The sequence below is a fragment of the Lithobates pipiens genome, unplaced genomic scaffold, assembly GCF_037356315.1.
Source record: "Lithobates pipiens isolate NorthernLeopardFrog02 unplaced genomic scaffold, aLitPip1_a1.2 Scaffold_8, whole genome shotgun sequence".
NCBI classification, from domain to species: domain Eukaryota; kingdom Metazoa; phylum Chordata; class Amphibia; order Anura; family Ranidae; genus Lithobates; species Lithobates pipiens.
In genome coordinates this window covers 137,063,817-137,089,364 of record NW_027507903.1, presented here as the reverse complement: position 1 = coordinate 137,089,364, position 25,548 = coordinate 137,063,817, and the positions used below count along the sequence as shown (strand labels likewise).

General features: G+C 45.4%; 1 protein-coding gene across 1 annotated transcript in view; it reads right to left on the bottom strand.

The window, feature by feature from the left end:
- The window catches only part of STRIP2 (striatin interacting protein 2), a 126,405-nt gene that overhangs the window by 28,629 nt on the left and 72,228 nt on the right, over positions 1-25,548 (bottom strand). Inside the window, exons 14-17 of the mRNA XM_077472326.1 lie at positions 17,799-17,873; positions 16,420-16,517; positions 6,193-6,319; positions 2,418-2,518 (exon numbers count right to left, since the gene is read on the bottom strand). Coding sequence (XP_077328452.1) covers positions 2,418-2,518; positions 6,193-6,319; positions 16,420-16,517; positions 17,799-17,873 — 401 coding nt within the window. The remainder of the gene's footprint in view (positions 1-2,417; positions 2,519-6,192; positions 6,320-16,419; positions 16,518-17,798; positions 17,874-25,548) is intronic.

The window sequence follows — 25,548 nt, the reverse complement described above, 5'->3', positions numbered from 1 at the left end:
TATATATATATATATATATATATACATATACATATACACATACACACACACACTATGGGTCATTAGTGAATTGTTATCAAAGTATAGTGCAGGTTCAAGGCAGAAGGGACTGGTCATCTGATATCCCAACAGTAGATGGTGAAATATGGCAGTCTATTTTAGAACAGGTCCCATTGGTCTCAATTTGGCCAACTTTGCATTTGTCCCAACTTTTTGTTATTCCTGGGGTTCATAGAACCCCCCTCAAGCTATTTAAATGGCATTGTAGAGAGTACCCAGACTGTCCCAGGTGGGGGGGGGGGTACTCCAGCTGACCATCTGCATATGTTCTGGAGGCGCTCCAAGCTTGTAAGATATTGGAACAAAATAATATCAGCTATTAATCAAGCTTTTCAGGTCTCTATTCAAAATGACCCTCTGAAATGTGTTCTAGGGTTTCTTGATGAAGAACTATTTACACCCCATGTTCATACTGCTATTACTCGCCTGTTGTGTTTGGCACATAAATGAAATGGATAGCCCCTCTCCCTCTTAAGTTCGAGGAGCTGCGCACCCAAGTAAATACTACCTTACTCAAGGAAAGGCACATCTTGAAATCTAGGGGTACCCCGTTTAAATGTAATAAACTATGGGGCCCCTGGATTTAATTACCAGGGTTGGCTCCAGATTTTGCAAGGCCTATCATAGTGCTGCAGACATGTGTAGGGGGCAAAATCTAAATAATTGTTGATTTGTTCGGACTGTTAAAGATATACAGTTAACAGGCTTAAAATAAATAAAAATAAAAAAGGGAGAAGCTGACTGTTGCAGGTCTGGTTTTAGTTTTGGTTTAGAACGGTTTAGTGGCACTGGTCTAGGGCTGTAGCTACTGTTTCTCGATGTATACCTCGCTACTGGTAGTGAGAATGCGGTGTTTTTATATACATGCGGTATATATTGTTGGACACTGACATGTGCATTAACATGATATATTATACGAGCAGTAGGAATCATTAGAAGTATGCAAATAATAATGTAAAAGATGTGTGATCAGTTGTAACATCTGTTCAACGTGTGCCTTTCTGTTGTACAGTGCCAACTGTTTTGGTTGTTTGTATGTCTGTATGGATGCATGTATCAAAAAAATAAAATAAAAAAATTATAAAACCTTTTAATAAAAAATAAATAAAAAAGGAGTGCTATGCCTTGCACTAAAGGTACATTTCCTTGTTTGCGGACATCAAGAGTACTGCTCCATATCCTGTGGCCATGAGCGCTCCCTTCTACAGTACACCCAAAAGTGACGCATTATACACCCAGGGAAGAGTAGGAAGGGACCGCTCGTGGCCACGGCATATGGAGAAGGTACCCCAAGTACTTTTGATATCAGCAAAGCTAATACGACTCAATGCAAGGCATAGAACTTTTTAATGTGAGTAGGCAATGTGAAAAGTGGTTTAAGGAAAAATTTTGTTTAAGGTTTCACACTATGGCGGTCTTCCTCTATTTTGCCATAAAATCACTTGTCTCCAAACTTTCTAAACTAAAAGGGGCATTTTACCGTCCTTGAGACTTTATGATGGCCAGTGGAAGTAAAGAAAATAAAAAGCAACTTTGGTCAGTGGGAGAAGGCATAGTGCCCCATCACTGGTGCCAGTGGGAGGCATAGTGCCCCATCACTGGTGCCAGTGGGAGGCATAGTGCCCCATCACTGGTGCCAGTGGGAGGAATCGTGACCCATGACTAGTGTCATTGAAAAGAATTGTTCCTCATCACTGGTGTCAGGAGGAGGAATAAGGTATTTTTATTAAGAAGAAAAATAGTGCCCCAAGGGCCAGAAAAAGGCAAACAAAGGGTCACATCCAGCCCCTGGGCCGCAGTTTGAAGACCGTTGCTGTAGTGGGTGGTCATATAAATCTGGTGAGTTCTCTGTGTTAGTGGTGGAGAATCACTGGAACACTGCGTTATCTGTCTGCATATATTCAAGAAGTGAACACGAGAGCACTTTTATGGAATCCATGATACAGACACTGTATTAAGGGCATAGAGCCTGAATTTGTTGGAGATATCTGCATTGTTTGTAGAATTTTGATAAATGGAAACTTTGTTTTTGCAATAATGTATAATCTATGTGTTTTTTTTTTTAGTTGAATGCATATAGATTTGTATACACTAACCAACAGTATCGTATAGCATGGATTCAAATATGTACCAAGTGCTTATATTGAATTTGGGATACAGCAGCTTTGGTAATTTTTATAGATCCAAGCACTGGTGGATTAGAGTACATAGAACCATATGTCAGTTAACATTTTGAATTAAATTTGGATAAAAGACTTCACATCCTCGCTCAGCGACAAATCATTTTACAACTCCAAAAGTATGTTATTTATGTCACTAAATAGGATCTTAGTAAAAAAATTAAATTCTGCTCTCACCTGTTCTTGGCACAGATGTAGGACATAATGTTCTGGTTGAAGAATTTCAGGATCAGAGGGATGCAGTTAGCAAACACCAGGTGCTGGGAGATGTATTCAAACTACAAAAACAGAAGAAGAATAGCTGAGCAAGGCTGCGTACTGCTGGGCAACACAGACAGAAGGATTTAAAGTGAAACATCTTAAAAAATATATATATTTTTGACAAATGTGCATTTCCAAAGTCTAATGCTTTGGACACATGGTCGGACATTCCGACCACAAAATCCATCAGATTTTTTCAGACAGATTTTGTCCGAAACTGGTGTTGCATACACACGGTCAGACAAAGTCATCGGAAAATCCGATCATTCAGAACTTGATGACGTTCGTTCGTTACCACGGGACTACGTTGAGGCTAGTAGCCAATAGATTTGGTCTCATAATTTGATCTGAGCATGCGTGGCACTTTGTCAGATCGGAATTCTCTACAAACGATCAGAAAAAGTCTGAACAGATTTTTTTGTCGGAAAAATTGAGATCCTGCTCTCAAATTTTTTCCGTCTGAGTTTCCCGACGGAAAAAGTCCGATAGAGCCCACACACGATCGGATTTTCCGACAATATAATCCGATCGGACATTTTCCATTGGAATTTCCGACCGTGTGTACAAGGCATTCACAGGTGTAGTCTTGCCACCTTGTAAATTACATCGCTCTGTGAACTGAGGGCCATCTAACAAAAAACAAAAAATACCACTCATAGTGCCAGTGTAACCAAACAAAAAGGGATGCTATAGTAGACTTCTCCAGTAGGCAGCAGCTCTCCTGCTTTTTGCAGACATCAAGGTAATAAGGTAATGTACATCTATCTATACTGTATACATATACACATACATACACACACCTTTCATGTTTTACTTGTAACATGGACATTAGTTGGTAACTGCTGTGGAACCTCTTCCTTTGTTGCTGCCGTATTATCCTTCTACAGTAAACTGAATATTCCTTATTGCAGAAATCTATAAAGGGTTAGTTCACCTTCAGGCCTCATGTACACTGGACATTTTTGCAGCTGCCGCTTAACTTCCTTGCACGTTAGTCCATGCACCCATAGGCTTTTAGCAGCGTTTAGTGGCCAAAAAAACCCACTACCAGGGTCTAGGAGCAGCAGTTTTTGCAGAAAAACATTTGACGCTTGTAACTGCTTATAAACAAGCATTGCCGCTAGGTTCGTTTAGCCCTGGAGAAATTAATTTTAATTGCCAGAATATATTATTATTCTGGCCAATTAACACCGAAGCATTTAAGGCCTGTAAATGCGCCTACACGGTTGTAAAAGCATTTACAAGCGTCAGGGCTTTTTATGCAAAAATGCTGCTTCCAGGAGGAAAGGCTTCTGGGAGAGTTTTCAAAATGTCCTGTGTGTATAAGATCTTACCAAAAAAAAAAAAAACTGCCTATGCAGATAAGGAGTGTCTGTAGATAAAAACAAATTGTGCAGCTTTACCAAAGTTGAAATAATAGGTGAAGGTGAACAGTAACAGCTGGACCTCACTTACCAACGTCCTGGGAGTTTTTAGGGCAGGTTTAATGGGATACATAAAATGGTCTACACCTACAGAAGGGATATTATTAAAATTTTGATTAAAGCTGCACAGTTATTTTCATCTACAGACATCCCTTATCTGCATAGACAGTTTTTGCTAAAAGTAAATTAACCCTTTATGGAGACCACTTTGCTTGTCTATGGATTCTCTAAAGTGCAGGGGTAACCATTTTGGATGGGTCTGGAGAATTGTGATTGGCTGATGTAATGTGGAAGGGGGTAGTGAACTAGGCTGCTGAAGAGAAGAAGCTGTTGTGTCGTCAGCTTACAGAGCGCATGCAGGAATCTACTGTGACAACCATGTGCTGTGAAACCATTTTCCTGTGCCGAGTAGCTGAGAGAGGGCACCACAAGGTTGTAGTGAACGGGGAACAGTGGTGTGTGACCAGAGTTTTTTGGAGTTATCTGATGTTGTTCTGCCAAGGAGAAGAGAGTTGATCAGAGATTGCTGCTGACATCATACTTTGGGCAACGATACATGTAAGGGAATGATTCTAGAAACAAGCAGGTGTGTGAAAAAGGAACTGAACTGCTGCTGGGTGAATTGATCCCTGCCATAGCTGACCACAATTGGGTGAGAACTTAGACGTAAACTTTCTCCTTGAAAGGGAATTATTTGAGTGTCTGGAGAGATCAGACTGTACTAAAAAGAGCACTCCCATCACTCGAAAGGAAGGAAAAGAGGGGCTGTCTCAGTGGAATTGAAAGAGAGAGATCAGCAAATTCTATCCCTGTCTGATGAACTGGACTTTTACTGAATCGGTGCAAGTGTCTAAAGACCTACAAGAGGGTGACCTAGCACTGCGAAGAGACTAATATACAAGTTAATCTGTTGTCTGTCATGGGCCACTGGGATAAAACTGGGACTGTTATAGCAAGTTATGACTCCTTATATATTGTTGCTAGGTAAATGCCGTACAGATAATTACTGTTAGCCAGAATACTGCAGGTGTTTAACCAGAACTCTGAGTAACATTACCTTATCGATGGTTTGTGCAAGTACACTTGCTAATCCTTTCTTTTTTTAGGCTACACTTGATTCTTTGAAATACTTCAAAAGGGCATTGGTAAAGCTGCCCATATGTTAAACATTTTTCCTTTAGATTTACCACAGAATATAATAGGAGGTCAAACTTAAACACTTTCAATTTGTAGGCAGTCAGGCAGGCCCTTGTACTACATAGTTTGAGGCAGAAATTTAAATAGAAGCTTCAGAGCTCTTGTGCAAAAAACCTGAAGGGCTCTCAGACCCACTGGTCCCAAGGCAAGGATCTCTGTGCCCGGGCCCCTTTACTCCCATCGTAGAGCCCTTTATTACGACCTTGCCGTGACACCCTTTCACATATATTATGCAGCAGGCTCTCTTCTTGCCTTTTTGGAGCCCCAACGGTGGCGGAACACCAGGGCCTGGTCACAAGTGCAATCTTTGAGACCCTGGTAGTAACACTACTGAGTGAAATACTCTGCAGTGTCAGAGAATGAGTGGAATGAGTGGATATAAACACACACATAAATCACACAAACACACACAGCCTTTAAACAAAAAAATAAATAAAAATCAGCAGTACAGTACCTTCAATCACAAAGCTGTATACTACACTGTAGGGGGAGACAGAGCACAGTACTCTCCCTCCTTCACTTTGCTGAGTGTGTTCACTGTCTGGACAAAGCTCCCAGTGCTGATGCACAATTGGGAGTTTGATCTGACAGCCTCTCTCTACAAGCCACATGGGCCCCCTGGAGCAGGGAGAGGGTCTTCATTGCAACCCCCGAGACCCCTGTAGCTACGCCACTGGTTTAAGATAAATCAAAAGGAAATTAAACAAGAAATTTGTATAATGTATGGCCAGCTTTAGTGCTGGGTGAGCGAGGTGTGTCATCTTCAGGTGTGCAAAGAAATTACAAAACAATTCAGCGGCTCCTATGGGGGTAGCGCTTCATACATATGTGGAGTAAATATTACACACTATTGCAGGCTCTTGTCATCAATTAGTAGGATTCTGTGAGTGCCTTTCACTAAAAGATAAATAAGGTTTCTGTCACGTGTAAAACAAGCTTGAGTGTTTTAGATTACACGTCTCAAAAACTTAATGAAAAATAGGCAGACTCCTCTCAATGCTATGATTTGTCATGGGGAGATGTAGAAAACAGAAATCTGTATTGCTCTCACACATTTCTGGGCCCTATACCTGGTAGATGTGGTTGAGCTTGAAGTGTTTGAGTATCAGTACCAGCAGCACAGATACACTCTTCACAATGATCTCTTTGTGACGGTTCACGTCGATCCCCAGTTTCATGCTTTGCAGCACAGTGACCCTAGGGGATAAAAATATAAAGGGAAAGCAGCCAACATGAAAATATAAGAAAACACAAATGTATAGGTTACTCATTTCACTGCCTACAAAGCACATACTTTAAGCAGAGATTAATGACTTCTCATGTTTCATTGAACATTTACTTGCAAATGTGGCCATTTTTTGAAGTAAAAAAATAAATTAAAACTCCACCCATCTGTCAATCATTTTAAAATTGCCAGTAATACGTTGTCGCTCCTTTTGCACAAGTTTAATCTCTTCCTGCACCTGACTGCTGAAATATACACTATTAACTGGCCTAAAAGTTCCGGGGAATAAGCAAGTGTCTACCAATTCATATACACCCTTCACTGACATGAATGATCATGTCAGTGACACTATTCTCTGCCTGGGAGCCAGAAGCTGAAGTTTACAGTGGATGACACTCATTTCATAAAGCAGTATTCACTAAATGCTGCTCAAAAATATGTCTCAACTGTGTGATCATCAGACACACACACCATTTCTGTACCGTCATGGAAAAATAATATAAAAACAGCTCTCCGGCCATTAGGTCCCTGGTTTCAAAGGCCTTTGGTCATAAAGTGGTATAGTTAACAAGATTTTTAATAATTTGTGCTTAACCACTTGAGGATTTTGAATGCAAGAGATATCTCCTAATATTTCAATTTTTAGGAAGCATCTTCTGTTCTACTCATCCATGCCACCACTCTCTCAGGTGCCATTACAGACTGTCAAAGCGACAGCCGGGAATTTCTGTGTTACACAGATTGCAGAATTGGGTGGTTGGCAAAATTCAGCTGCTTCTGTGTAAAAGTACACATGCAGATAGTCTACAAGCACCATTGAGTAAATACATTGTAAAAATTTATTGCTTCATTGTATTTTACAATTTCATTCATGTCTGATCTTTAGCGGATATCATATGCACAAACAAATCATACAAGTTTACAATATTAAAAATAAAATTGAATATAATAAAATTATTAAACTCCTTATTAACCCTGAACAGCCCCAGTTAACTTTCCCTTCCCCTACATGTTTTTTATCTAAATGTTTTCTTTTGTTTGACTTTTGTATTGCATAAAAGAAAAAAAAAAATTCAAAACTGAAAGAAAAATCTAACAAAAGTTTCTCATTTGCAAATGACTTTGAAATGCTTTTGGTGTCACTTTAAATTAGACATTTTTTCCTAAAATGTATACCGTACTTTCTATTTACAGTAAAACCTTTTCCTTATAAAAAAAAATAAAAATGTATTTTGCATATTTAAAAAAAATTTTTTTTGAAAGACAACACTGTGAATAGAAAGCCTAGTCTGTCCCCCCAGAAAAAAAAGTGTCTGTATCATTTTGTTTTCTAAAAGTGGTTGTATACCCATTTTTTAAAATTTTTACCTACACGTAAGCTTATAATGAGGCATACCTGTGAGCAAAATATCTCCCAAACCTGTACGGTTTAGGAGATATTCACATTGCATGCAGCCGCTGACGTCAGGTGGAAATTTAAAAATGGCTATGGTCATTAGTCCTTTTTTTCATTCAATTCTGCAATCCACACATTCAAAGTGGATAGGAGAAATTCTTCCGCTGAGCTATTATATTCAGACAGTAGTCAGAAAACACTGATAAATGCTGCGGTCTACAGCCTGTGATGCTGGTCGAGTGGGGAAAATCAATTAGGGCAGTGGTATAGAAGTTAATCGGCAGATGAACTTCTGTACAACCACAGTGCCTTGCTAAACTGGACAAATTTCAATCCATGTATACCCAGATAAGAGGTAAACAGGTGTGAAAGCTGAAGTGCTTTATTAAAAAAATAAAAAAATAAAATCTATATAACATTTAAAGCAAAGCTATGAATATTACTTAGATAATCTGTCCGCAAAAGCCCTTAAAGCTAAAGTTTAGGTAGGTATAGCATTTTTTGCAGTTACATTGGTCCAGTTTGACCCAATCTAGGTATGTGCTATACCTGCGGAAGCTGAAAATTACTGAAGTAGGCAACCACCACTACTACAGTGATCTCCATGAGCTTCCGGGGCCTGCAGCATTGTGAACACAGGAGATTACCCACTCATGACAGCCACCATTCAGGGAACGAAGAGAGGAAAGATTCCTGGTGCTGCACATCCATGGAGTCCTATAAAGGTAATGAGACAACTTCAGCTTGGGCTCTTGCCAGGTCATGCCCCCAATGTGTTTCACTCCACCGCCAGGAGCAAAACACATGGGGGGGCATGGCCTGGCAGAAGCTCAGGCTGAGGTTGTCTCTCTCATACCACCATAGGACTCCATGAATGTGCAGCACCAGGGATCTTTCCTCTCTTCCTTCCAGTGAATACAGAAGCTGGGACGAACTTCATTCCTTGCTGGCACTCATGCAGCAGACGCGGCATTGCCCACATTACTCCCCACAGCGATCAAGACTGAGCGGCACACCAATATACCGTGGGTCACCATTTAGGGAACACTTTGCATTTTCTCAATGAATGCAAAACATTATCCAATTGGATGAGGTGGTGCAGTGGGGTGTGCTGCTGTCACAATCTCCACCTCATACAATCAGAGAATACTTTGCATTTACTGATAAAAAGCAATATGTTCTGTGAGTTGTACCCATACCGAGTGGGCAAACTCCTATGTTAAGTAGCAGGGCAGCCTAGATCTAGTGGCAATCAGCTCAGTAGCGGTGCCAACTACAATGATTTCCAGCCTCCACAGGGATAACACAGGTATAGCACATACATAGTTTCATTGGTGCAGCTTGGGCCAATGTAACTATGTAAAATTTGCAGAAGGATCCAGCACTCTAAAATGCTGGATCACCATTACAGAAATAGTTGTCATGGTTTAGCTGTGACCTGTCACTTTGTGTACAAAATGGTCTCTGACAGTTATACCAGCCAATATTGGGAAAATGGGAGCAAGAAACAATGAACTAAAGCTCAGCCAAGAAACCTGTGGAAAAAATGTTTCCCTTAACACAATAACCTGGCTTTTTAGAGTGCTTGCTCTATATGTTGCCAGGCAGTTTATGTACAGAAGAAAGCCCAAAAGTTTGTTTTAGCTAATCTGCTCATTGACATTCCACCGATGGTATATATATTATATATATATACACACACACACACACACATATACATACACTTTTTTTTTTTTTTTTAAAGAGCCACATTACCAAAAGGAATTTTGGGGAACTCCGAAGGGAACTTGAACTCCCCTCAGTCTAAGCAATGCAGTATAAGGCTTGGCTGTATATATTTTTTTTTTTTTTTTTTGAAAATTATTTTTATTAATTTGCAAGTAAAACAATAAAACAACCTACAGCCTATTGGGCATACCCAGGCTGATTATTACAAAACCCCCCCTGAGTCAACAATCAGGGAACAACCAATGAACCCTCCCCCTCCCCCCACCCGATACACCGCCACCTGCGTGTGCATCCAACAGAAAAAAGAAAAACCCCCCCTCCCCCTGTACGCTCCAGCACCACTGCACATTACTCCGGACAGTTACTTAATTCGCCCATGCTCCACCACAGTCCACACTCAGACCCAGGATAAAATATGCATACATCACCCTTCACCTACCAATCCCCTATTGCCCACGTAAAGAATGACCCAAGGTTACATGAATAGCACACCACTTAGAACTCTTCCCCTAGTCACTAATGAAACTCCATCAGTCCGGATTCAAGTCAGCGTTGGTGTCGCGCGACTCCGTCCAAATGCCCCATACTTTATGAAATTTAGTGCCACACCCTCGCGAAAGGTAGGTGGCCCTGTAAAGAGGGAGAGCCGTATTCACTAAGTTCTTCCAAAAATTAATAGAGGGGGCTACCGGGGCCTTCCATTTGAGAACAATCGACTTACGGGCATAGTACAGCAATAAGCCCAGGAGTGTTCTGAGCGCTCGGCGTGTAGCCAGCGGCTCGACCAGTCCTAAGAGGCATATCTCGACCGATAAAGGTACGTTAACGGTGGTAACCGTCAGAATAAAATTAGTCACCTCCACCCAGAACCCAGCTATCTGAGGACAGCTCCAGAACATGTGTATGAAATCCGCCGAAAGTGAGTTGCATCTCCAACAAGAATCAGGGACAGATGGATAGATTCTGTGAAGACGTTGCGGAGTGTAATATACCCTATGCACTATTTTGAATTGCACCAATCTATCTCTGGCTGACACTAACTGTAGGAAAGGGTACTCCCATACATCTTCCCAGTCCTCCGTGTCCAAGGAGGGAAAATCAGCTTCCCACCTTGCCCTTTGGAGTTCCAGACCGGTATGGACACCTGGGAGTAATACCTTGTAGATAGCAGACAACGGTTTGGACAGATCAACATCTCTGAGCAGAGATTCCAACCTTGAGGTGTAGAATGCGACGGGGGCATTTCCAAACTGCGATCGAAAGGCGTGATTAAGTTGTAAGTATCTGAATAAGTGTGAGTTGGGCAGTGTATACTGTTGTTTCAGCCTGTCAAAGGTCTGAATTTTGCCCTCAACACAGAGTTGATCAATATATTTAATACCCCTGCTTGCCCATACACTAGGGTCAGGAATAGAGCCAAATTCCGGTAAATTCGGGTTGAGCCAAAGAGGACTATGCGGGGAGATGTGTCCCGCGGGTACGGGGCGCATCAGATTGGCAGCCTTCCATGCCCTTATAACCGCCCTCATTGCAGCAGTAAGAGGAAAAGGGGCTCGCAGACCGCGATACACCAAGTGTCTTAGTGCCTCATACGACCCCAACCACGCCGCTTCCAGGACCACCGCCGCATTGGACTCGTCTGAAACCAGCCAATTATGAGCATGGGTCAGAAGAGCCGCCACATAGTAGGAGTACAAATCCGGGCAAGCTAGTCCACCCTCCCCCCAAGGCCTCTGCAATACCGTGAGCTTAAACCGTGGCTGACCAGCGCCCCAGAGAAAGGACACCAAAAGAGAATTTATCGTGCGAAATATTTTTTTAGGAATCCAGACTGGAGCATGTCTGAGAACATAGAGAAAAGCAGGCAAAAGCTTCATCTTAAATAAATTAATTCTCCCAATCAAGGTGAGAGGGAGATGCGACCATGCCTTCAGTCTAGTCCTCATCCGCCGCACCAGTGGATCCAGATTGAGGGAACAAAAATCAGAGGAAGAGGGGGAAATGTAAATCCCCAAATATTTCATAGTATCTGTCCACATGAGTGGCAGGTTGGGATCCGCAGCTGCCTTGGCTTCCCTATCTATTGACATAATTTGAGATTTATCCCAGTTTACCTTGAGCCCTGAACAGTCAGTGAAGTGAGAAAGAATAAGTAGCGTCTCCCTGAGAGACTGGGCCGGGTCACTTAAAAAGAGTATGAGGTCATCTGCATATAAGGCTACTTTCTCCTGTATGGAACCCACCTGTATCCCTCTAACTCCCTCCGCCTTCCTGAGGGCCGACGCGAGTGGCTCCATTGCCAGGGCAAACAGAGCCGGTGACAATGGACAACCCTGCCGCGTTCCTCTCCTAACAGCAAAAGGCTCTGACAAGGCGCCACCCATCTTAATCTGCGCCAGGGGCTCCTTATATAAAATATGTATCCAATTACAAAATCCAACTCCAAAACCCATGGCCTCCAAAACTAAGGACATAAACTGCCAGGCCACAGAGTCAAAAGCTTTTTCAATATCTAGTGTAACTATGACCCTCGTAGAAGACTCAGTGGCCGGCAACTGCAAATGTGTAAACACCCGTCGTAGATTTATATCAGTGGACTTCCCTGGCATAAATCCAGTTTGGTCCATCTCAATCAGGGATGACAGGACCGTCCGTAACCTGGTGGCCAGAATCTTCGTCAAAATTTTCAGATCATAATTTAGCAGGGAGATCGGTCTATAGGAAGCACACAGGGAGATATCCTTGCCAGGCTTAGGGATAAGCACTATATGTGCTTGATACATGGATGGGGGAAGCCCCATCCGAAGTTTGCTATCGGAGAACACTTTTAACAACTTGGGAGCAATCAGTGGGGCATACATCCTGTACCAGTCGCCAGGTAGACCATCAGGTCCAGGAGTCTTCCCACCAGGGAGTGAGCGAATTGCCTCCTCCACTTCCTCCAAGGTAAAATCCTTATCAAGGAATTCCCGGTCCTCCTGTGATAGAGAGGGCAAATTTAAGGAGGAAAGAAATTCCCTCTGCGCTTCCACCGACCCCCCTGGAACCTCAGCATACAGTTGTTCATAGAAGGCCCTGAACTCAGAAAGTATCATGTCAGGCGCGGACACCAACTGACCCTCCGATCCATAGATCTCCGAGACAACTGTCTGCATTTTAGAATCAGCTACTAAATTTGCCAGAAGCTTACCATTTTTGTCCCCGGATTCAAAGATTTTCCCTGCCAGAGACTTCAGATCTAAGTGTGTGGCCTCCGCAAGATGAAGGGATAGGGCCCGCCTTGAATCAGCCAGCCGAGTAAAGCGCTCCGGGGTCGGCGAGGCGGAAAAAGCCTCAGCCGCCTCGGTCTCGCTCCCCTCAAGCTGCCGCATCTGAGATGACATCTCAGAGCGGACCGCCTTGATAGCCGAAATATATTCCCCCCTGGTATTGGCCTTAAAAGCATCCCAGACCATCTGTACCGAGGCAGAACCCTCATTCAGATCCCAATATTGTTTCAGCTTAGGAGCGACCTCCTCCCCCACCCGCAAGTCCTGTACCCATTTGGACGCCAGACGCCAACAACCTGTACCCCTGGTGTCCGACAACTGCAAGGTGACCTCCAAAGGTGCGTGGTCAGAGAGGCCTGCAGGCAGGTACAGGGCCCCCCTCACCGACGTCAGGGCCCCAGAGTTGCCGAAGACCAAATCAATCCGAGAGCCCGACCTATGTGTGGAGGAGTGGAAAGAATAGGCCCGTACGCCCACATTCCTCCATCTCCAGATCTCAGTGTAGTTAAACGTTTGGGCCCACTGCAGTAGATCTGGCGAATAAGCCCTGTTCGGGTTGGATGAGTCCAGGGACGGGTCTAAAATAGAGTTAAAATCCCCAGCTATGTACAATCTGGAGAACTGTAGGGGAGCCAGCAGTTCAGCAATCTTATACAGAATCTGTGGATTGAAAGGAGGGGGCACATATACGTTGACCAAAGCGTAAACCACCTGGCCGATCTCTAACAGTAGGACAATAAATCTACCCCCTTGGTCAGTATGCAGGTGAACAACTTTGTAAGCTAGTGATTTGTTTAGCAAGATGGCCACTCCCCTCGCATAGCTAGAGTATGTGGCATGAAATGCCTGTCTCACCCAGGGCCTGCGCAGGGCAAGGATTTTATTCCCCAGGAGATGAGTCTCCTGAAGAAAAAGTACATGGGGTCTGTGATTATTCAGGTATTTAAACATCAACGCCCTTTTTACCTTATCATTAAGGCCCCGCACGTTCCAAGACACTAGTCTTAACGCCATGGAAACAATTAATAATTATGATAGTACAGTAATACACATACAATATCCCAGTATCCTGCCAGCGAGCATGGAGCAAGGCAGCACAACATGCAAAACATTCAAAACAAGTGCATTTATCAGTGGAGACAGAGCGCACAGTGAAAAAAAGAAAAAAGAACAAGGAAACAGCAACATAATTAAAACAACAAAAAAGAAGAAAAAAAGAAAACCCACAACTCCCTACCAGCCAAGAGTGCCCCAATTGGTGAAAAACAAAAAACAATCGGGCACTAAAAAACATGACCAGTTTGATACCCAAAAACCTAACCAAAACTTAAACCTCCAGACTTTAGTCACAAAAAAAGTTCCGAAGCAGCGGCCGCTCAAAGCCGCTTAGTCTTGTCAGGGCAAAAAACCTGAAATGAGGGAAAAAACTAATAAGTCCTTCAGTGTCCCACGTCCGGGGAGCTCCGAGCTAAAGGAGGCAGTTAAAGAACCCATAAGAGGAAAATAAAAAAAACAAAACAAAGCAGAGTCAGGCAGGATCAACTGGAGAGATGGCAAGGCATCGCAGCAGCCCTAGGAGAGGCGGAGATCCATACGCCGTCCGCCGGCAGGAAGGATGAAACAAAGGCATCCACCCATCCGTTGGGAAGTAGCATCCCGTGAGTTTCGCAGCTGCCGTGACAGCAACCCGCCAGGAAAAAAACAAAAAACAAAAAACAAAAACCAAAAAAAAAAAAAAGGCCAGGAGCCCACAGCAGGATAACAATGCAGGCAAGTAGTAGTACCCCCCATTAACGTAGGGAAAGCTGTAGAAGATTAGCGTAGAGTGATCAGCCATTCATTTGCTTCCTCCGGGGTGTCGAAGAACTTCACTGATCCGTTATAAGGCACCCGAAGGCGGCTGGGGTATAACATGCTGTATTTAATATCCTTGTCCCGTAGGCGCCTGCGGATATCATTAAAGGACCTTCTCTTGCGCTGCAAATCTGCCGAAAAGTCCGGGAACAGTAGGATTGAGGAGTTGCCGTATGGTAGAGAAGGGAGCCTACGGGCTGCGGAGAGGATCCTATCCCGGTCCCTGAAATTCAAAAAGCGGACCAGGAAGGGTCGGGGAGTCGCCCCTGGGATGTAACGTCCTGTAGGAACCCGATGAGCACGCTCGACCACATATGTCGGGGAGACTTCCGGGAGGCTCAACAGCTTCTTGAAAAAATCTTCAGCAAACTCCGCTGGCCGATCACCCTCCTCCCCCTCCGGCAGACCTATGACACGGATATTGTTGCGTCTTGCTCTATTCTCCGCATCATCAGCCTTAGCGACAAGCAGTCGCACCGTGCGTTGCAGGTCCGCTATGTTGTTGGTATGGGTAGCCGTGAGGTCCTCAGCTGCAGAAATTCGTGATTCTGATTCAGTCAGCCTACCCCTGATCTTGTCCAGGTCATTCCTAATAAAGGTACATTCTTCTGCAAGGCGGTCAATGCGTACCAGCATAGAGGCTTTACTCTGCTCAATGGCGGCCAGTATCACCGCAGTGCTGTCCTGGGAGGGAGGGGTAGGCAATGCTGCCCCAGAGGGGGAACCGGACTCCATGGCTAATTCCGCAAGCAGCGACTGCACCCTCCCAATAAGAGAGGGATCTGGTTGAGCAGGCGGATCAGGAGCAGGGCAGCTCGACGCAGAAGAGCTCTTGGGCCGATGTTTAGGGCCCATGAAGGGGTGCGGGCCGCAGGCGCCCGTGAGCCTCCGCTCCTCACAGCTGCAGTCCCTAGGTAGCGAGGCTCAGGCAGTGACTCAAAATGGCAGGGCCCAGGGAGCTGGATGGATGGATGCAATGTCCGTCAGCAAGGGAGGACAGTCAGGGCCCTCAGTCAATGCACCAGAACAGCCCCCCCTGCAAGGAGAATCAGTGTCCAGAACCAAATAAAAGGAGCAGCTACTAAAGCACAGAGGCCAGGCCGACCACAGCACATCCCCCCCAGCCACTGGGTGCAGGCTGCAACTGAGGCCCAGGCTACGTTAGGCCGGACCAGGCCGGGGCAGTCTCTTTAAGGCTCCACAGCTTCCCCACCAACTCCTGCCAGGCCTGTGATGTCAGCTTCAGCCCCCCACCGACCGACAGCCGCCTCCGCCGCTCCGCTGGCCGATCGCGGTGCTCGTTCGCCGGCCGGCCGGCCAGGAAAGTCCGGTCCGCGGCAGGCTTCACTAGGCCGCGCTAGGCCTCAGGCCCGAAAATCACTCTAGCGGCCCGCGGAAGGACGGGACAGCCCAGGGGGACAAGGGGGGGCAACGGATGGATGAAGAGGAGCCCCTTACCTCTCCCACAGGCCCCGGATTAGCTCCGTTTGCTCCTCACAGGCTGGGAAGATGGCGGCCGGCACGAGGAGGATGAGCGGTCGTATCTCCGACTCCACGGTCCCCCACTCCACAATAGCCTCTCCGGACACCTCACGGCAGGGCAGCGGATCTTCTGGGCAAAAAAACACTCCTTTTGGGCCAAGGACTTAGCAGGATGGCACAGGATTCATATGCGGATGGCCGGAGCTCCCCAGACACACGTCCGCTCCGCTTCACATCCGGACACGCCCCTCTTGGCTGTATATATTTACTAAGCTTTATTAACTAGATCATTGCTGGCAACTGTTTTCATACGATTATTTTACTCCACTTTACTACTACTCACGGCATTTCCTCAGGCAAAACATCAGCCAGAATATTAATGGAGTCAGTCTTGGCTTTGGAAGTTGGAGCAGCTGCCAGAAGTATCTTCAACAAGGCAATCTGCCAAAACAGGTACAAACGTATAGATACAATAGGTCACATATACAGCACTTATTCTTCTAGAGCATGTTTCATAGTAACCCCCAAACAGAGAATAGTTCAAACGGAAAAAAACATGTCCAATCCATTATCAGTTATGGAATAAGTGATCAAATAGAAGTCTCCATGCATTTCATATCATTCCATTCCTGACGAGAAACCAATACGGCTCATCAAAGTTTCCAAGAAACACAACGGAATGATCACAGTTGCAAAGGTCTGATTAAAACCAGACTGCATGGTTTCATATAGATAGCATTCTGCTTGGTTCCTCACAACTACTATGGAAACTGAAAAGTTAGATTATCTGTCAACTGGAAACATGAAAACAATTTTGAAAGCTCATTTCACACAAGGAAATGCAACATATCAATCCAAACGATGCCTACACCTATTATAATCCAACTGTACAATGGTTTTAATTTACCAACAACTATGTAGCAAGAGAGACTACCCAAATAAAAACTAAATGGACTCTATGGGGGTTATTTACGGAAGGCAAATCCACTTTGCACTACAAGTGCAAAGTGCACTTGAAATTGAACTTGGAAGTGCAATCGCTGCAAATCTGAGGTGTAGATCTGAAAGGAGGGGAAGCTGTGCTGATTTTATTATCCAATCATATACAAGCTAAAATGCTGTTTTTTATTTATCCTTGCATGCCCCCCTCGGATCTGCAGCGACTGCACTTCCAAGGTCAGTGCAATTTCAAATGCACTTTACACTTGTAGTGCAAAGTGGACTTGCCTTTCGTAAATTACCCCCTGTATGTAGGCCCTTGCAATAGATAGCTGCTGGAGAACCTAAAGAAGATTATGATATCACAAAGTACTACCTGCGTAGCCAGCCTAATACAACATTAAGCAATATGAAAGGACAAATAAATATTCTCTCCATTCCTTCACTAAAGGATTTCCAAATTAGTGATGGATATATTCATGCTCAGATAGAGAAAAAAATAAAAATCGCTCTGCCACCAAAAATCTTTGGACACATGGTAGTTCTGACTCAAATGACAGGGAAACCTTACTATACAGAATAAAAGGTCACCTAAATTAGGTAAAATATCATGTTTATGTTGACCAAAGCAGCACAATACAGTCCCACACCTTCCCATTAAGCCCCATCAACTTTGTTGTGTAGTTATAGTTTCAGCTAGACTTTCTACACCAATGCTAAATGAGCTGCAGGCAATATATACAAACATGATTTCTGAGCACTGACCCAAGTTAGGTAACTTACCATGTATTGAGGTATGTTAAACAACATGGCTTTATATAGACATTCTGTTGCAGTCTCCTCCACCACCTCCTCTCCCTGAAAAATTCAAGCAAGATCATTTGTGTTGTATTTAACAATTACATTAAAGAAGAATGTTCTACTTGTCATATCAAATGATATTATCCATCCAGCAAGCGATGCTCAAAAGAAAAAAAATATAATTCGAAAAATGTAAATACCTTTAGCATTAGTTCAATATTAGGAGACAACTACATGAATGGAGTGTACTTTAAAGCGGAGTTGCGCTGTAATTTTTTATTTTAAAAGTCAGCAGCTACAAATACTGCAGCTGCTGACTTTTAAAATATGGACGCTTACCTGTCCAGCATGCCTGCGATGTCGGCACCCAAAGCCGATCTGTCGCTCGGCTCTCCGGTGCTGCTGCCATCTTCGGTAAGTGAAGAGCCTTGCGCGGTATAGGAAGTGGCGTAGATACTTGCAGATCCTGCAGATATCTATGCCCGGAAGTGGGTACAAATACCTGTATCATACAGTTATCTGCACCCCCTCCCCCCTGAAAGGTGCCAAATGTGGTTCCTTTTTTGTGTGAACCTCCGCTTTAAGAGTCTTTATGAAAGCATATAAACCCTGGAAGTCTAAAGCTGACTACACACACACACACACTATACAACCTTTATACAATTTTCTTGTACAACTTTCCTTTATATTTACCAAAACCATATAATATGGAGTTCAAACCTAAACGCTTTCAAATTGTATGCAATCAGGCAGGCCTTTACACTACACAGTTGAAGGTAAATCTAAAAGGAAAAAAAAAAAAAAATCTAACAAATATATGTGTTTTCAGCTTTAGTTTGATGTTGCAGTGTCAGGGAACTCCTGCAATGGGGACCATGTCTTATGAAATCTGGGCGGCTCTATATAGAGGCAGTGTGGAGTTAAAGGGTTACTCCACTTTCATTGGGAAAAAAAAAAAAAAGGAAATAGAAAAAATATATAGCATATACAAGCCATATTGTAATTGAATGTTATTTAAACATTTTTTAAACTGCAAGGCTAGAATTTTCTGTAAAATTCAATGCAATATGACAACCTGGAGGCATTCTGTACACAGGTCGTGTATGGAACGTCCACAGATATGTAATTTTCTTGCTTGTGTGGCTGGCTCACTGTTTTTCCTAGAAGTCTGCACTACAACAAGTCAGATTTTAGGCATCCACTGCAACAAAAAAGGCATTTTTGATGAGATACTCCCAAAGGGCTAATCATTTCTAAAGGGATGCAGACACTGCAAATTCGATTATTAGAAAACTGCAAGTGCATCAGCTGATTAAAGTCACTCATTCAGATTCACCCTCACATCGACATAGAAAAACAGCTTGTTCTTCAGAGCAGAAAACAGGTAGGAATCTGCAACAAAGTTTATTAAAGTTCTTGCAATGTACAAATCGATCAACCAGAGGGGATTGTTTTTCTCAACAAAACTGAAGTTACTCTTTAACAAAGGATTTCCATTTGTCTAAAGTTTGAGGAGATGGAGATTTCCAAATGGAGTACCGATGCTTTCCTTACCTAAAGTAGCAATAGGCCAAGTAGTGCTCTAAATGTTTTCCGAACTCCCAAGGGTTCAATGAGGCTTAATAACCAAACCCCATGATTTTGGGTTATTGAGACATTGGTCAAAGTAGTATAAGTAATATATAGTACTTGATATCAGCAGTTACTAGAGTAGCTGGTCGAAAGTTTTCCCAAATCGTGCTGGTGTAAGGTAAAAGCAATGTATACATTTTAAAATTGTACAAGTCTGTCTCTGACTGAAGTTAATAAAGGGTAATCCCAGCCATTGTTTCAGTCATTATCTAAGCTTGAAGATCTGAACCTGGTTCATCTGTGGTGTCTAGCTTTGGCTCTTGTAGGTGTGCCACCTGAAATACTGAACGGTTCCTTCTTTAGTTGCATGGACATTCCCCTGCTTTCTACCTCGTCTCTGTTGAACCTTGAACTCTTTGCTCCTCTCATGAACTTCCTATTTAAGCTAGGTCATTGCATTTCCTGTTTGGCAGATTATTGTGCTCTCTCCAGGCGATATCTTGCTCATTGACCATTGGCTTCCACATGATCCCATCCAGCTACTATTCATTACTGACATTTGGCTTGTTCATTGACCAGAAATGTCATCCCAAACTGGGCCTTAAGACATCCAGGGGCCATCTTGGAAGGAAGGGAGTACTGTCAGGATCCAGATCTGGCTTTTCCCACTGTACCACTTGCTGTCCTTATCTACACTAACACTTGTTACAGACCATTGACAACGAATCTGCCTGATACTACCTAGCTACTACTCATTACTGACCTTGTGGCTTGTTCATAGACTACACTCCTGCTTGTTCCAGACGCGCTATCTTCACCATGAGGAGATCCGGTGAAGACCAGCTAGTACTTAAACCCTGCTCTTTGGGTTAACCTGTATCATTTGCTTTGTATTCATCCAGCAGACTACTGCGTGAACCTCTTTTCTAAAGCCACTGGCTTTGAGCCTGATCCCAGGCCATAATACTACACTTATTTATGTCCGGAAGTACTGGATTTTCTGAGGCCTTATAGAAGTTTAAATGGACTTTGGGCAGCCAGGTCTGCACGGCCTAGCACACTGATGGCAAACCTCGGCACCCCAGATGTTTTGTAATAACATTTCCCATGATGCTCATGCACTCTGCTGTCTAGTTGAGCATCATGGGAAATGTAGTTCCAAAACATCTGGGGTGCCAAGGTTCACCATCACTGGCCTAGCACGTCTAAAACTTACAAGCAATTTCAAGGCACCCCTAAAGTCCAAATTGGGGGCCAGATTCAAAGATCATAAGTTACTGTATGAACAAGAAGTGCACAATTCCTGACCGGAGAAAGCAATTCAGAGTTCTTTCAATAGAGTAGGGGTCATATAGTGGAGCCGAGCTATCCCAAGGGCAAGCTAATCTTTCTGGATATTCAATATGTAACTATCACTCAAATCTGACTGTAGATAGAAGATTTGTATAGCAAATGATCCCCTTGTAGGGCTACTGAATAGATCACTTAGCATAGGTTCAAATTGAAAGGGGGGCAGGGGGACCAGTGACCAGAAAGTTATGTATACAAGAAACAATCGACTAAGGTTTGCAATTGGTTTCCATTTATTATAAAAGGTTAGATATGGCTTACCATGTCCATTACTTAGCATCCTAAGATGTATCAAAAAATGTAGTTGATCCCTTGTAGATCACTCTGAGCTTGCTAAGATATATCATATTACATACAGTACCTTTTTTAACCTTTCTCTTCTAAAAATGTTCTCTGGCGCCTTTGTATTTCAGCTGGGAAGTTGGGTAACAACATAAGGATTTTATTTTAAAAACTAAAGCAGTGGGGGCGTGGCCTGCTGCTGCATGGAGTAGGACGCACTCTCCATGAGCTCCGGCTGATATACATCCGTTATTCTATCCTGTTGGGCTGATCTTCGCCGCTAACAAGGCATAACCTTCGCCCCTTCCCGGGAGTGTGTCCTGCACGAATGTCCCTGCCGAAGAAGTCCCAGAGCGCGGTTGCCAGGCTCGGTAAGTTCCGAGCCGATGCTCCGGACCACGTGGAGGAAGATGGCGCCGCTCCGAGCCCAGCCGCGGAGAGCTCCTCTAATGATGACACAGCTCGCATCCTCGAGGCGGTCAATCTCTGCCGCACATCCCTTACCTCCAGGATAGAGGAGGTTAAGGTTGACATCTCTCTTATACGCCAGGACATGCACAAATTGAGAGAGCGAGTGGGGGAGACTGAGCGCAGGATTGGGCAAGTGGAGGATGATATTCCCCCCCTGCAAGTTACTACTGAAAGGCTACAGCACCAACTGAATACGGTCCTGAGCAAACAGGATGAGCTTGAAAATAGAATGCGCCGCTGCAATCTCCGCTTCGTTGGACTGCCTGAAAAAGTGGAGGGCTCTGACCCCCCTGCCTTCCTTGAACGCTTTCTGATTACTAACTTTGGCCGCGAGGCCTTCTCCTCCACGTTTGCGGTCGAGCGCGCTCACCGCCTAGCCTCACGACCTCCACCTCCGGGCGCCCCACCGCGCACTTTCATCGCAAAAATGTTGAATTATCGAGACCGTGATGCGGTTCTGCGTCTCACTCGCGAGAAAGGCAACATCCCATACGAGGACAAGCGCATAGCGGTGTTCCCGGATTTCTCCGCTGAGATCCAGAAGAGGAGAGCTAGATTCACAGAGGCCAAGCGTCAGCTCCGCATCCGTCACCTGGCTTACGTGATGATGTTCCCTGCTCGGCTCCGTGTTATCCGCGACGGCAAGACCCACTTCTTTGAGGACCCCGCTGCTGTGCTATCCTGGCTTGAACAACGCCCGGACGACGCTCCTGCTGGTTCCCCTGTTGTCTTCAGTTCGCCCTGTTTCCTGCTACTGTGTCGGGGGGACCGTGAGTAACTTTGCCTCTTAGCGGCCCCCTTTTTATTTCCCCCCCCCCCCCTCTTAGTTCCACTGTCCCACGACCAGGTTTGCAGCCGGAGCTCTGGACACTGCTCTTGACCAGGACTTCCACACGTTGAGGATTCCTGCTCGACAGCACAGCACGATTGACTCTTGTTCGCCCCTATTTCTGGTGGGGGTTGCGTTTGGTCACACATGCTTTTACGTTTGGCTGCGTCTTTTATTGCTCTTGGTGGCCGAGCGCACCCCCCACTGCCAGGCTAAGTTCTGTTTCCCTGGCCGGCCTCAGCCTTCCAACACTGTCTGGTTTGCTGTGTATTTTACCCGCATTGCCGGTCCAGTGAGGGTACTGTTTTGCTACACGTTAGCATGCTTAATTTTGGTTTGTTGTTCCACATTAATTAATTACTCCATGTCTGCACTTATTCATTCATGTCTGTTAGTTGCTCTACTGTCTAACCGTTTATTTCAGGTGAAGTTCACGTTGCTTATGGGTTCCCTTGTTCACGGGGGAGAGTGGCTCCTCCTTTCCCTTCTATGGTATTTCTTATTGCATTCTACTTTGTTTTGTTCCTCTGGTGGGTGTGGGGACTGTGCCCGTGGCGGGTGGGGGGTGCCCCGTCGCCCGCTATGCCGCCCTCTGTGGGGGCTCTTCCCCTGGTATCCTTCGGGCCAGGGTGTTTATTGCTGGCTTCCCCGCCTCCGATATGTGATCCCTGCTTGTCATGGCGACCCTTAAGGTAGTTACGTGGAATGTGCGGGGCCTACGGGATAGATCTAAGAGGGTGGCTGTGTTGTCTCATCTCAGGCAAATGCAAGCGGATATCATGGTGCTGGTTGAGACGCATATTACGGGTCAGCTGCAGATGTCTCTTAAGAAGCCATGGGTCGGGTGGATGTACCATGCCCCTTATACCAATAATTCCAGTGGAGTCGCTGTCCTGGTAGCTAAAACTGCCCAATTTACACTACATAACTTACAGACGGACAGGCGGGGACGCTATGTGTTCTTACATGCTACCGTGGGTGGCATAGAACTCCTTTTATTGGCCTTTTACATACCACCGCCCTTTCACTTTGAGGCCCTCCAGGCAGGGATTGAGTTTATGTTGCAGCACCCCACCCTCCCGTCTATGTGGTTGGGCGATTTCAACTCAGTGGTATCTCCTGCCGTGGATAGACTGCACGGTCCCTCTATGCCACCCCCCTCCCAGACTAGGTTTGGCCGATTCCTTGCTGAGTTCGCCCTTGCGGACACCTGGAGGTATATGCACCCCACCTCGCGTGCGTACTCCTGCTTCACGCCGGCTCGAGATGCCATGTCCCGGATTGACATGATCCTGGTCTCCTCTGCTCTGCTCCCATGCTTGCGGGACACGGGGATTGGGATCAGGGTCCTGTCCGATCACTCGCCCTGTTGGGCCAAGTTCAGTTTACCCTCCACCCCGGTTTCCCGGATGTGGAGGCTGAATCCTTTCTGGTTGACGATCCTCCCTGACTTGGAGGCGATCCGGCGTGAATGGGACTATTTTTTCCAGGCTAATACGGGCACTGCCCCGTTTGGCCTGGTGTGGGAAACTTTTAAATTACACGCACGCGCCCTGCTGTCAACTCATATTACTCGTTACAAGCGCTCCTCGCGGCTCGCTTTACAGCGGGCTGAGGGGGTGCTGGCTGAGATGGAAAGGGAGTTTCTGGTGCATCCCACTCCCTCCAATTCCGCTAGGGTGAAAATGCAGTCCAGACTTACTGACCATTTGCACCTTGATAGAGCAGAGAGACAGGTTTTTTATTGTAAACAAAAGGGTTATGAATATGGGGAGAGGGCTGGCAAGCTACTTGCCTATATGGCCCACCTGGACCATAGCCCTCCGGTTGTGGTCCGACTCAGGTCTGCATCTGGAGCTACGCTGTCGGACCCAACGGAGGTGGCCCATGAGTTTAGGCGCTTTTACGCAGATCTTTACACCTCGGGGGCTGCTGACTCCCTGGTTGGACTGCGTGCTCTACTCCAGACTGTGACTTTCCCAGTCCTCACGGACTCCCAAGTGGAGCTCCTGGAGGCTCCCATAACTGAAGACTGTATAGCAGAAGCCATTGCATGCCTACCACCGTCCAAGGCCCCTGGTTCAGACGGTCTCCCACGGGAATTCTATACTCAGTTCCAGGAGGTCCTTCTCCCTAAACTCCACCTACTATACACGCATATATTTGACACCGGTGTGCTTCCCAGGTCCATGAATGAAGCTTTGCTTGTGTTGATCCCGAAACCGGGTAAGGACCCTCTCTGCCCCGAGTCCTATCGCCCCATATCACTTCTGCAATTGGATATCAAAATCCTGGCTAAGATCCTTGCTCTTAGGCTCAACAAGGTTATTCTCCACCTCATTCACACTGACCAGACAGGTTTTATGCCTAGAAAGAATACGGCCTTCAACCTTAGGAGACTGTTCATGAACCTACAGGCCCCCCACGACAATCCCGGGTCCAGGGTGGTGGTTAGCTTGGATGCTGCTAAAGCGTTTGACTCAGTGGAGTGGGGGTATCTGTGGGAATGCCTCCACAAATTTGGCTTCGGCCCTAGATTTATACGGTGGATCCAGCTTCTCTATCAGGCCCCCACTGCCCGCATCCTGGTTAACGGCCGGATATCCAGCCCCTTCTCCCTGTCGCGGGGCACGCGTCAGGGGTGCCCTATATCGCCCATGCTGTACGCGTTGGCGGTGGAGCCCTTGGCTATTGCCCTTAGAGCTCACCCGGACATTCGCGGACTTCGTCTGGGTCGGATGTCCGAGGTTGTGAGTCTCTACGCGGACGATATGCTGCTATACCTGGAGGATGCTGGCCCCTCCCTATCGGCGGTGTTGGAGGTGATTCGACGCTTTGGGGTATTCTCCGGATTACGTATAAATTGGTCCAAATCCCAAATTCTCCCCATCGATGTCTCCGTCCCCTCGGAGGCGCAGGCCCTACTACCCTTAATGTATACGGATAAGATTAAATACCTAGGAGTGTACTGCTCTAGATCCCCCGCAGACTACGTTAGCCTTAATCTTACGCCTGTTTTTTCTTTGTTAAAACAAAAGACCCAGGTGTGGTCCAGGCTCCCCCTTGGGGTCATGGGCCGTCTGGGTCTTGTTAAAATGATTCTTCTCCCAAAATTATTGTACCTGTTTTGGCATGCCCCGCTTCGGGCGCCGCCCCGCCTGTTCCGTGACATGGAATCAATCATCAACTCCTTTGTTTGGGGTTCTTCCAGGCACAAGTTAGCCTGGC